Source organism: Nicotiana tabacum, chromosome 24 (genome assembly GCF_000715075.1).
Source record: "Nicotiana tabacum cultivar K326 chromosome 24, ASM71507v2, whole genome shotgun sequence".
Taxonomy (NCBI): Eukaryota; Viridiplantae; Streptophyta; class Magnoliopsida; order Solanales; family Solanaceae; genus Nicotiana; species Nicotiana tabacum.
The window spans coordinates 4,162,772-4,176,462 of record NC_134103.1 but is presented as its reverse complement, the minus strand read 5'-3'; the positions used below and the strand labels follow the sequence as shown (position 1 = coordinate 4,176,462).

The 13,691-nt window shown below is 35.5% G+C and overlaps 1 protein-coding gene across 2 annotated transcripts; it reads right to left on the bottom strand.

Moving 5' to 3' along the window:
* Nucleotides 1-1,815: 1,815 nt before the first annotated feature.
* On the bottom strand, nt 1,816-10,259 carry LOC107817825 (ceramide kinase). Of its 2 annotated transcripts, none has more exons than XM_016643707.2 (13): nt 9,920-10,259; nt 8,472-8,633; nt 8,219-8,386; nt 8,017-8,109; nt 6,259-6,351; nt 5,165-5,369; nt 5,042-5,068; nt 4,818-4,905; nt 4,404-4,553; nt 3,478-3,579; nt 2,896-3,273; nt 2,318-2,384; nt 1,816-2,228 (listed from the first exon to the last, which is right to left on the bottom strand). In XM_016643707.2, the coding sequence occupies exons 1-13, from the start codon at nt 10,094-10,096 to the stop codon at nt 2,091-2,093; spliced, it is 1,848 nt and encodes a 615-aa protein (XP_016499193.1). In that variant the 5' UTR covers nt 10,097-10,259; the 3' UTR covers nt 1,816-2,090. The 2 variants fall into 2 exon arrangements, with proteins under 2 accessions (XP_016499193.1, XP_016499194.1); XM_016643708.2 differs by having other exon boundaries at nt 4,818-4,902.
* Nucleotides 10,260-13,691: the final 3,432 nt, after the last annotated feature.

Genomic DNA, 13,691 nt, shown 5'->3' with positions numbered 1-13,691 from the left:
GCTGATGCAGGCAGGTTGCAAGCAGCTCAATGAAATGATTTGCAGCAGCTTCTTATTAAACAGAGGTTGCAAGCAGCTCATGCAGACAGCTTACAAGCAGCTAAAGAAAAGCCTTGCAGTTGCTTCCTGAAAAGCCTCGCAGCTGCTTCCTTTCTTCTATAAATAGAGGGGAATTCAGTTCATTATGTACATAAGTTTGAAGTTTGAATAATATATCAGTTTCTCTCTATACTTGTCTTTACTTTACAGTTTTTATTTTATAACAGTTTGTTGTATTAAAAAGATTTGTGTATGGGTTGGGCTTGTGCCCTACTATCCTCCATATAGTCTTCTCTTTTAATAAGTTTTTCTCCTTCAAATGAGCTTTCTTTTTTGGGCCTTTTTTGTAATAGTTTTTGTTAGCATCCAGGCCCACATTTTTAATTGTATTTGTAGGTCCATTGTCCTCTAACCTTAGTAACCCTTTATCCTTTGGGTTAACAGGTGGCCTAACTTTCAAATTAAAGCTGCCCAGCTGTCCACCCACGTGCGTGACTGCTGCCCTTGATGTATGTCTCGAGGTACCTACTTATTCTGACGTACCTTTCCCTCCACTGATGACTGGTTTACCGACAGGTCAGATTTTGGTGTGGAAATCTTCAAGTATTGAAATTTCAAAGCCCCAATCATCCTTTATCAGCTCCAAATTTCTCGGCAAATCTCCACTGTTGGTTTTAACACAAATGTGAGCCCAGAACAGATGCACCTTGTGCTTAGTGTCTTCGTCAATTCCGACGACACCACCACACTTGTCGCCTATGAATTTGAAAGTTTCTGAGGTCCATGAATGGATAGGAATTCCGAAAGCCTTCACCCATCTGTGATTTGATTTTGCTTCTGTCATCTCTGAACCAGCCACCAGAGACCACCATTTTAGAGTCAATCTTCTTCCATTCCAAAACTAATCGCCGGCTATGACTCTGTTTGCTTCCGGCCTGGAAGGAAAGCTCGAACAAGAACTGATTATGGTTGATTGGTATGACTCTAAGACCAGTTGTGACCTGCCATCTACCTGTGAACCATTTTTGAATTACCTCTGCATTCGGACTGGTGCTGAAAGGGTCATTAAACTGGCCTATGAGGCATTTTGACAGGAATTGCTTATTCCCAGATTCCTCCTCCAGGAGATCTAGACTTTGCCATGTTGTGGCTGGCCATTGTGAAATCCTTGTTGCTTTCATATAAGACCTGGACTGATCTGTATAAAGATAAAACCTTGGATTTGCATATGACCCTAATTATCCTTGCTACCTCCTCCTTTGTTGTAATTGCTCTCTGGAATAATGACATCAAAAATTTTCTCCCCCAATATAGACTCGACTCTAACAAAACCCCCGTAGCAATTGAAATTCTGTACCACCCTAAAGGTGTAAGTTTGCACCTTCCTACCACATCTTCTGCATTTATTACCAGTCTGAAGTGGTGAGGCTTGAATTAATGCTTCACATACCCAACGAAGATTGCTTTCATTAATCTTGATACTGCTTGTAAATTTTCTATTGCGCTCAATAATAATAAATCATATGTCAGTTTCTTTATTAATGCTAACTAATTCAAAGGTTTTCCCGCTTGAAATAAAAGTGATTCCCCGATCCATAACTAGGCAAAGATAGGTTTTCCATCAGAAGGAACTATGCCGGAGTGTGGAGTGGAGGAAAGGAGAGAGAGAACGAAACTGACACGTTCCCCAAGATAGAGCATTTTCTGGGCAAGTATAACCCTTTTCCCCAACATATGTATATCTCAATCAGAAAAATGAAGAGAAAAGAAAGAATCTAAATTAATTGACAAACTTTTCGAAACCAATGAAAGATAAACATAAATCATGGATCACTAAACTCCCTTATAAACTTACTCAAAGAGCAACCACATGAAATGCCGTGGAATATATTTGCCTGCTCTTTAAGACATAACTTTATATTTATAAGGTCCACTTATTTTCTCATATACGACATTTCCTATCTACTTTTTGATTAGTCATAAATCAATTGATGAAATACTAAATAGCTTTCGAACAAGTAATGACAAATATTTGAAGAGATTCAACTACTTTAGGCTTCGGGACCAGCAGCAAATAAGTTAATAAGTCCACGAAATACTTGAGCTGAAAGTTGATGAGCTTGAAAGAGCTCGCCATCAACGTTCCATATGCTCTCCTTGCCGAAAGAAGTGAATGTAAATGCCGGAGTCTGCTTAGGAGAATGCAGAAAATGTCATGATAAAATAGCTTCGTAGAAAAAGATAAAGAGGAGAACAAGAGTTTTTCAGAAATTCTTACTTTGTGATGCTCCACGAATTCATAATCTAGCGGGTTCCCATCCTTCTTTGCTAGCTGGAGAAGGTGACTGCATAAAATAGACAAATTATGTGCGAAAAAGTCAGCAGGGCGGAGATGGATAATGCTCAACAACAACAACATACTCAGTAATATCCCACACTGTGGGGTCTGGGGAGGGTAGTGTGTACGCAGACCTTACCCCTACCTTGTGAGGATAGAGATGGATAATGCTCATGCAAAGAATATGGACCAATTCAAAGTTGAACCAACTTGGTCTCTTTCTCCATTTTCAAGTCATTAGAATCAATAGTTATTTAGCACGGAGGCGGAGCTAAGCCTATTAGGTGTAGATTCGGCCGAACCCAATCACTTTTGCTTAAACATTGTATTTGTACTATGAAATTCATTAAATATTTAATTGTGAATCCAACAACTAAGACGAGCCATGAGTTCCGTGGTAAATTGAGAACCCATAAACTTCAAATCCTGACTCCGCCTCTGATTGAGATGTAGTAATGAGTTTAGTTGTTAAACAACTAGGTCCATTTAGTGAAGGAGAAAGAAAGAGAGATTTTTACCACAAATAAAATGCATGAGGGCAGTCCTTAATTAATATAAGATGTAGAAAACCATCTGAAAGGTGTGCATCAGCCACCAGACCATCGGGCGCTTTTTCATTTCTGCAAGAGATTACTGCCGCTCCAACACTAAGAAAACGCCCTCTGGACTTTAACCATCTTGAATCTTTCGAATAGGGCTCCAAGCTCGGACATTTAGCCGACGTGTGGTCTGCTTTTGTTTTGCAAATACCACAGTTTGCACGACAAGCTACTCTTTCAGACTTTTTGAGTAGGGGCCACAATCCCTTCGTCCAGCTGCCCGACGACCCTTTCTCAAGACCTATGTTTTTCTTTTCCGATTCAACTTCCACGTATGCAACTTCTGCTTCATACGATCTAAAAAAATATGAAGTTATAACATATACTACAGCATTAAGAAGTATATGAAGTTGAGTGCTCTAGAGAATTAAGCTTAGAGGAAGTATAGTAGCATGTGAGATCATTGCCATTCCTAAGACGCAGCATAAGACATGGATCCGAGTTCAAGTCGGTACAGTCAAATTCTATCTTACACCAAAAACAATTGTCCACAAAACATACCTGTGACGAAGAAACACCTTTGTTCCCGCATAATCATACCGCTTAGGACCCATCCACCTGTACTTCTCGCTCTCAGTGATTACATCTCCATAAAACCCATACCTGATAGGTGAGCAAATGATTATGAAGGAGAAGAGGAATTTAATCTTAAGTTCACAAAGAAGCATGTGTTATCCCTGCATGGACTGCTTAGGCCGACGGCTAATACAGTTTATAGTAAAAGGGGACTGAAACCCGGTGAAAAAGAAACCAGATGTGGCAAATAATATGATTTCCTGAGTAGATTATAAGAGCAAAGTCATTGACCAACTCAAAAGTTTAAAAAGCTCATGAGCTTATTGTAACATCCAGTCAATAGGGGACCATAGATTGCATTGAATACTTTGAGCAATGGTTCAGTGCAATTGTAACCACTTAAAATACCAAGTTCACAAGTGAACGACTAAACAGAATATGTCCCACATAGTGAAAACATTGAGCTGGTTAATAAAGAAAACCCATAGATTATCATATTTCTTATAACCGAGATATCCTCGAGGGCCAGTGGCGCAAGGTTCGAAACTCGGTGGATAATGGGTCCACCCCTCTACCCTTCTCCACTTAAATATCAGATTTTTGTCTGCGGCAGGGTTCGAACCCGTAACGTAAAACCATAGATTATCACAGGCATAGCAAACCAAAGAAAAGAAGGATTCAGTAGGATAAAGCCTGCAAATTTAATAATGTATTGCTCACTTTTCAACTAAATGCAACATATTTACCAATAAGTTAAAACAAAGCAGGCTGCCACCCCTGGATATAGGTGGATTCAAAATAAACCAGAAAGAAAGGCGGAAGAGTGCACCACCCACTAACTGTAAGTATCGGCTTAAATGAAGACATTTTTGAAACAACATACGAGTATACCAATGATAGATGAAAATTACCCAGCGAAAGAAGCTGCATAACGTACACAGGGTTCATCTTTAGATGTACAAGTTTTTTTCCATCTTACAACTTGAGCTACATCAAGGCACACCGCTTTACCAAGGACAATCTGCAATGCAGAAGTTATAGCATCCCTCGCCCCTGTAGTACTGCAAAAAATGAATGTCAACTGCATAACTCTAGTATTTTAAAAACAAAATACACATGCATATTAAGTTAATAAATATCTACGAGGTCGACAACATCCATAGCTGGTAAAGAAGCGATACAATATCAAAGTTACACTTAGAAAGGCTATTTGTTGTTAGCTCACTCATATCAGTTACACACAAGGACAACTTTCACAGGATGCCTCTAAACACAAAGTTACCATTCAACTATACTAAATGAGAAGGATTGGTATAGGACCTTACCAAATTACAATGGCATCTGTTGATCCTGCTGGAATAATTCCAAATCTGAATTTTTCATTTGGGAAAGAAAACTCAAGATCTTCTGCTGCTGAGATGGCAAAAGGGTAAATCAAGGATGTTGTATCGATAAAAAGAGCTCCTCACAAGAGGAAAGAGCTACTGCATTTAGGTTGGTTTCAAAGGAAAGGAAGAAGAAACGAAGGAAAAACTTAAATTTAACTAACCTGTTTGGCAGGAATCTTCTCCGGTTCCTGTAATTCCGGATACACTGTTCATAAGCATACTTCACAAATATTTATCATGCAAAGAAAACAAAGTTATGGAGAGAATTTTACGTGTTTACATACTGAGGTTTGCTGATTGCTTTAGAAGAGGGGATTCATCTTCACAGCTATCGGATGGGTCCCTGATATCCCCATTGGCATCAAGAACAGGCCTGTTGCCATTTTCCTCAACGGGATGGTTAAGTTCAGTAGGGCGTGGTGGATATGAAGATTTGTGCCTCGACAAGAGAAGACCGTTCAGTATTTCATTGAAAAATCCATCACCGCCCTGAAATGCATAAGTACACCCTTAGCATCTTTACCTTCACCCTCCCCCTTTATTGTTATAAGGGAACAACTCAAGATTTCCAATCACCATGTAAAGAAACGCAAGAACTAATAAAAGGCAGTGAAATCCCTTGCAACTCCACCACATTGGTAGAAGAAAGAACAAATGCATCAAAATGAACTGACTAAAATGGGGGGAAAAAATACAATTGCATTTTCATGGAGTCTACTGAACATGAAATTTGATACTACACGAATTCTCTAAACAAAACAAAACCCAAAAACCTTGCTGGAATTTTGTTCCGAAATACAACGATAATCTTGCAATGCATCTGCCTATTGCATAGATAAAGTGCATTAGACCATAGAACCTTCTAATAAATCAATTTAGGGTACCTGTCAGCTAAGATGACAACGTTTCAGGTTATTTTCTCAAGAAAAAGGTTCTTTCATTTTCTCAAGAAAAAGGTTCTTTCATTTGTTGATCATTAGGCAGCTGTCCTATGGACTATTTCAATTTTTTCGTATAAGCTCAAGACAAACTTTTCATACAAACTATCAGCTGATTAACAAGGAGAAAACCCGAAACATTCAATTCTCTCTTAAACTCATCAAATGTATATGAAAAAAGATTTGAAGCATTAGACAAATATATTTTACCAGTGTACTGATTTCCACTTTCCTATATGCATCTCATATAACAAATTAGAGCTAAAAGCTCCAAATTTTCAAGAATCTTGTTAATGATATTTATACACTTCAAAAGAGTGCTCAAGTTAGGCACCAAATTAAGAGAACATCATGATCGAAAATTCCTTCCCCCCCCCCGACAAAAAAAATAGAATAGAGACAAGCTTTAAAGGAAAGCACAGCTATCTCTCACTACTTACAACTGCTACTACGCCATCATATGCACTGAGCTCTTTATTTGTAATGGAGGACATTATATCCAAAGCTTGTCCTGCCCTTTCTGTCACAGTCACCTGATGATAAGAATACAGTGAATTAAAAAAAGAGTACAAACTGGAATGTAAGCATTACAAATATCCACTTTGAAGCTGAATTATCAAAAGTTCAGTTTACAGATATCAGATAGAAAAATTAGGAAATTAAATCCTATTACCACAAGATTGAAGAGTAAATCCCCTGAAACTATTTTTGTTTCTTTGTATACAATTTGTCCGATCAACAGCCACTACTCATGAAACTATCCGGTTATGCCAAGCTCATGTAAAACTCAAGAAGCAAGATGAAGCTGGATAGCATTCATCGGTTTCCTTTTAGGAAACACACAAAGGGCTTTGAGCAAAAAGTCCTGACCAGTTGACTGTTTACAGTCATATCACAGCGATAATCTTTGAAGTCCCAAGAATTATCATCCTCAAACTAACATAATGAAACAACGAATTTTAATTGACCTGATTGACAATTTTGCAGCTAAAGAGAAGAAAGCTTGAATGAGTTTCAGGTTGTCAGTATATAGAGACATTATGCTTCTCCTAAAGGTAAGGGATATTGATACGTTGCAGCACGGAAACGGGGCATCATTTTATGCAGTAGATTTTTATGTGCTGCTACTGTGGAAGATATTAATGACCTTTTGCTGCAATAGCGAGATAGCAAGTCAGATCTGGAACTTGTTTTTAATATTTTTGGTTCCTACTGGGTAATGCCTAGGATAGTTAAGGAATTGCTGACGAGTTGGCCAGGGAGAAACCTATGGTTCGCTATCGGTACGTCGCCTAGAGAGAAATCAAAGATGTTTTGCGGGCATCTCTGTACATGTACATAGGCTCAAATACAAATGTTTGTACATTTTGGCTCCGTATTGTTACATACAAGATTATATGACATGGATGCATCACCGAAATTCCTCAGTTCCCTACATTTACAAGGGACAACTAAGTTTTTACACACTGTAAATATTCTGCACCATCTTGGTGCTGTTTTAATGGAAAAAGATATCGCAGCAAGTTTCCAGCTTAATAGCCATACTTTAAGATGTCAATAGTATATAAAGCTGATAGATCAAACTCATTACAAATTAAGTACTATTACCATAACTTAATAAGGCTGTTGAAGATAGTGATAATGACATTTAACAAAAGAGGCCACCATCTCGCCATAACCAAAGTAAAAGACAAAGAGGCCACCATTTCGGCATGAGCAAAGAAAATACGTGGAAGTAGCCTTTTGAAGATGGTGATTTATTTGAAAAAAAAGCCAAAATTTTGAAACATTTCTAGTTATACCATTTGCTGAAATTTTTATCTTGAGTAAATTCTAAACAGAATTTAAAAAAATGCTAGAACCTACAATCATTCATGCTTTTTATTTTCTCTGTTCCACTAGTTCTTTCTACAGTTAAGATGAAAGAAAAGGTGAATACAAGCCTAAATAGTACTTTTGAAAAAAGAAAAAGAAAAATAATTAGTGATGATTGGTTAATGCTCATAGAGTATCAAACTTTACAAAAATTTCTCTTTTTCTTGAGAACATTATTTGGTTGAGAGTTGACAATGGAAACGATGAATGAAATACATTAGGGTTAAGCAACAGTGCATTGTATTCCATAGACTATCTAGAATGAAATGCACAGTCAAAACATCCATCAATAGTTAAAGACTTGAGCTTCCAAAAAAGTTTACCTTCGTTTTCACTTTCGCTTGAGAAAATGTCGGAGCCACCGTTTCCCAAACTTTATATCCGAGTCCTTTCCCACTCTTTGGGTGAACAAAAACCTACTAATCACAAAGGAGAAAGTCTGAAGAAACTTAAACTTCAATCCGAAGTTAATTTCCGTCGAGCAACAAACAGACATGTTAAAAATTGAAAACTTACTATACATACCATAAGGTTCTTGGGCCTTTCCGCATCCATGTTTAGATGATCATTAATCCGATTAACCCACATCTGACATGTTTGTGAATCCTTATGGCCAAAGGTGTAAAGGGATGGAACCAAAACAGAAGGCTGCGACTTTGATTTCTGGACTCCGCGAATTGTAAATCGGTACATCTGTATCCACATGTACATATTGTTACCTCTTGATCAAAGAAGACATACTTAATTAGACCCTTAATCGTTGTTAAATAATTATAACCTCAAATGATTGGCCCAAGAGAGGTCCTCTAGCATTTAGGAACGAAGCTTCGTGTACCAAACCGCAATTTATGAACTCTGCGGAGTATATATCACTAAAACACAATGTGGTTTCACTCTTAGAAACAAGTTCTATGCCGAAACAAGATGATGGATCCTGACCCTGCAATACATTGAACAATCAACACCATCACCAAAGTTCAGTAGAACATCTTTACTATCAACATATCAATGAACGTAAAGACTACTAAGATTAAGAAAAGTAAAGAAAAACACTTTCTTTTTCCTCTTTATGAAGGTAAAGAAAAACACATTGTTACAGCTAATGGTTAATTTTGATAACCAAAAAATTAACCATTAGCTAATGGTTAATTCTAGAGATTGAAATTCATAAAGCATAACTAGGCTACCATGTTAGATTAATCCGAAACAGTATAAGGTACCCATTCCTGTAATTTCCCTAGTAAATTTACCGGTCATTGACAATGTGGACTAAAGAGATTGAGATATTGGCAACCTCAACTTACCAGAAACTATATAACATGATAAAGCAAAAATCTTTTGTAAGCGGTAACCCATTGACAACCTGAATTCACAAGAGACTTGGTAGCGGAACACATTACAAATATATTACGAGGATCAATTTAAATTTCTAGTATTTCAGTTAATCAAATTATACGGACCTTAAGGGAGAAGAAATTGGTATACTAGGTAATCCAATATGACAAATTGCATAAACAAGTCAATAAAACCGCTTGAACTAAGAGAACTTTTGAAAGCACATTTTTTTTGGTATCAAATGTCATACACCAATTATCTTTTCTCTAAGCCTTGTTAGCTTTATAGGGCTTACACTAAATTTTTAGTACTTTAGTCTAATACCACCATTTTTCTTGTATAGGAGCTGAAGCTTTCGGGCCAGCTCACCCCTACTTCCAATTTATTAGCACAATACTTTTCAATGTTTAATCATCAAATCGGACTCGACGTTGTCGATTATCTAAAACATGTATTTCAGTCATAGATTAGCAAAAGCCAACCAGAACAAGTGAGTTTCCTAATTGCTAAATACATATCAAAAGCAAAAATAAGAATGAAAAGTGAAATTAAATAATTAAAATCAAATCTTTGAGCTCTTAAAGCTCCAACCTCCAAACTGTTTCATATCAACCAAACAATAAAAATGGCATATTTTCCTTAAAAGTGCATTCATTGACAACCCAATTCACCAATATTAAACAGATTATTTAGAATAACAAGAATCTGAAAAACTGATCATAGAAAAGACTGTAACTTTAAATTATTTACTTAGAATCAAAACATGGAAAAATGGGCAAAATACCATAAGCTTAACAAGCTCACAATAAAAAAATAAAAATGGGAACTTTATAGCAAAAATAAAAACAACAAAAAAGGTAAAATAAAACCCAAAATTCAATAAAAACTTACATTAAGTACAGATTCAACAGATTTCCAATGCAATTTATCAGAAGTTTGAGTTAAAATAACTTCTCCATCACCATCCAAGAATAGATTTGAGCTAAAAATTGAGTCTTGAGAATTAAACGGTACATTTTCTGGTGAATTATTTTCAAGAAAATCATTTTCATTTGGGTTTCTCTCCATAATATTGAATCCACCCAATTTTCTTGATTTGGAAAAAGGCAATTTTGGTGATCAAAATTTTCCAGAAGCTGAACCAGTTTTTTGTTTTTGTTTTTCTTCTTTTTGGGATTTTTTTCTTTTCGTTTTTGTTTTTTTGGGGGTATAAAAGAATTTAATGTTTAATTAAAATCTCCAAAGTCTAATAATACCCCTTATAACTTTTCTGCCATGGTCCCATTCTCCAGCGTGATCCGTGGTAGGCTAATGATTTCTTTTCTTTTTGACCTTTTCCACGTGGAAGTTGGGGATTAAAAACAGTATGACTTAAATCAAATTTGGACGAACAAAAATGATTTATGTTAATGAATTTATCATGATTTAACTCGCATAAAATAGTATTTAAAATAGGAAAAATTTCAGCTGCTTTTCAATTTTATAGTTCATATTTCAATTTACAACCAACTAGCACAAAAATAACAGGCTAAGATTTAACATCCAACTCCAATAGGTTCTAGAAATTACTATTTAATTTTTAAAAAAGATTGTTAAACCTTTTAAGTTAAATTTCGAATCAGTAACTGTGACTCAAATATTAGTTCAATAAAATAAATCCATTTAGATGATGAAAGTTAAATTTTTAATAAGCTTAAACATGTGGGTTTAAATTTCGAATTGGATTTTGTGAGAAATTTGGAGTGGGTGTTATTTAGACTTGTTAGAAATAGTATAAGGAGGTTGTATATAAAATTTGAAGTCATTTAATGGAGATTTGGATTGGTTTTGAACAAGAATTGTAACTGAAAATCGTGGAAGAAGTTCGTCTACAGACGCTTGTATAAAAGTGTATAAGATGTGTTTATACACTATTATACAATATTATACATAATTATACAAAAAACTGACTCCGTCTTCTTCCTTGCGTCTTTTCTAAAATTTAACTCAAATCTTGCTCAAATCTACTCCAAATCACTTCAAATTTAAATTTTGAACTTCTTTTGATATTTTTAATCAATTGGAATAACACCCAATCCAAACAACTAACAAACTAAAAAAAATTATATTTTCGAAAGCAAAGCTTTGAATGACCTTCAATGGTGGACTTCTGCTCTTCAATTTTCTTACATCGCAACCAGGTGACATAGGGTACAAAGCAGCAATGGCGGACGAACCCTTGAAGCATATGTAGAAGATGTGAGTAGAAGAGAGAGTGAAAGCAATGGTTGTGAGAACACATATTTAATTCCATAGCTTTTAGAAGCAATTGTTGTATGAACACAAGTTTTGAATTTGCTACTACTTTCAAAATATGTACAATATGGGCTAGGTTGGGTAAAACCAAAAAATGTAGGATATTTTTTGTTATGGTGTGAGGTCATGTATATTTTCTTGTAATTCTTTCTTTAAAATAAGTTGAAAGTTGAGCTAAATAGTTGATCATAATTCAAATAGGACAATTAAAAAAATCATAGTCATTTTTCACTTGTTTTTTTCAATTTATATTTTGTTTAATTGTCTAATTCGAGTTTAAAAAAATCTTTTTCTTTCGTGTTTGGCGAGAGCTCATGAAATCTTTTAGATATAAAAAATCATCCTTACAAGTATTCTTAAATGCCATTCGTTATCTCTGTAATCCAAATCGAACCTTTAAATGGGTTAATACAACCTATACTGACTCTTTAACATATTTATTTATAGCTTAATACATCCAAATTTGAATAGACTAAAAAGTTAAATTCATACGAGTCGATGCGTTTCTCTTGGCTAACGCTCGATTGATTGAGCATCTTACAACACGTTATGAAAGTTAGCAAATTCAATGTGTCTATGGTATATAGCAGGGCTCAGAGGCGGAGCCAAGATTTGAACTTTATGGGTTCGAGATTGTAATTCTTTCAATTTATTGGGTTCTAAATTAATATGTTTTACATATTCAGTGAATTTTTTAAGACTTTACATAGTTTGAATAAAAATTACTGGGTCCGACCGAATCCGCATCCGGTACTGTGCCTCCGCCCCTGGTAGGGCTGCAAAGCTTTACTACCACGACAAGCTAAATTTTGATACATCTAAGTGTGACCCAAGAATATTATTAAGTTCACGAAGTAATCGAAAGATAGATTTAAAGAAAATGATAAGTTGTTAAAAGAGAGTTAAGCTCCTTTGCTCGAGAAAATGAAACCGTTACAAAGTTGTTATAGTCACATACTCATATCCTAAATTTTTTAAGCCGTTGATTCATTGAAAGCGCTTTAATACTAAAGCAAGTCTCACTCGCCATATATTGATAGCTTGATACTCTTCAAATAAATGGTAAACATAATAAACATGACTGTAGTTGGGGTATGCTCAGGGCTGTGCATTATTTGGGTCGAGCCGAAAATTCGAGCCGATCCATGTTATTTGGATCGGTTCGGATCGGATTTCAACTATTTGGATCAGATTTCGGATTATAGATTTAAATATTTTGGATATCGGATCGGATACGGTTTGGCTTTATTAAATCCGAACCGATCCGAAATCCGAAATATAAGGCCTACATATGGAATACTTTAATATTTTTTTGTCTTCTTGAGTTCATCCTTTAAATAGTGGAATACCTATATCTATTTTGCTGATCTGTTACCTTGATGGTACTGCAGTTTATTTAGTTCTGTTGCTACAATTATCCGTTAGTATTATTCAGTTTAACTTTTTGGGTTTGTTCAGTTCTGTTGCTACAATTATCAACTAATATTATTCAGTTTAATCTTTTGAATCCATATTGAATTATTGATGTTGTTATCCTTATAGAGTATGTATTTCCTCCTCGTTCTAGTTGGGTAAATCTTTATGGATCAGTTGTTAGATCCCCTCTTTATAGAGTATGTTGACGGTTATGCTACACCGATCACTGAGAGATGAACTCATGGAATAAGCATCTTAACATATAAGGCATACAATCCGAACCGTGATCCGAAATATTTATCCGATCCAAATATCAAAATACAATCTGAACCGAATTTAATTTGGTTCGGATTCGGTTTGCAATTTATCAAATCCGAAATCCGATCGGATAGTCCAAAATATGCCAAATCCGATCCATGAACAGGCCTAGGTATGCTAACTAGAATCATATTCTTTAAACCTCATCTACTGATAATTATCCAAATTAGAACAAATTTAATGAAGTTTAACTATTGTTCTTAATTTATGTTTTACTATTTGTAACGATCCGACTTGTCGTTTTGAGAATTGACGTCCCCTTCAACAGCTTAAGGTCCCGAACAGCTTTGTAACGTGCATTATGACTTGCGTGTATGGTCGAGTTTAGTTTTCGGATGATACAGGACTAAATTGAAAGAACAATTCTTATTTTTGAAGCTTAAATGAAAAGAGTTGACCGGAGTTTGACTTTTGAGCAAACGACTCCGGAATAGAATTTTGATGATGTCAATAGTTTTGTATGGTAATTTTGGACTTAGGAGTGTATCCGGATATTTATTTGAAAGTCCGTAATTGATTTTGGTTTGAAATGGCAAAAGTTGGAAAATAATTTTTTTTTAGAAAGTTTGACCGGGAGTTGACTTTATTGATATCGGGGTCAAAATTCAATTCTGAAAATTGAAATAACTCCATT

What these genes read in the sequence shown, in the direction of transcription:
- LOC107817825 (XM_016643707.2), bottom strand. Translation starts at nt 10,096, where the DNA reads ATGGAGAGAAACCCAAATGAAAATGATTTTCTTGAAAATAATTCACCA. An exon ending in TCTTGGGCCAATCATTTGAG is followed by an intron (nt 8,387 to 8,471) that starts GTTATAATTATT and finishes ATGTGGATACAG; the next exon opens with ATGTACCGATTTACAATTCG. An exon ending in AAGCGAAAGTGAAAACGAAG is followed by an intron (nt 6,352 to 8,016) that starts GTAAACTTTTTT and finishes TCTTATCATCAG; the next exon opens with GTGACTGTGACAGAAAGGGC.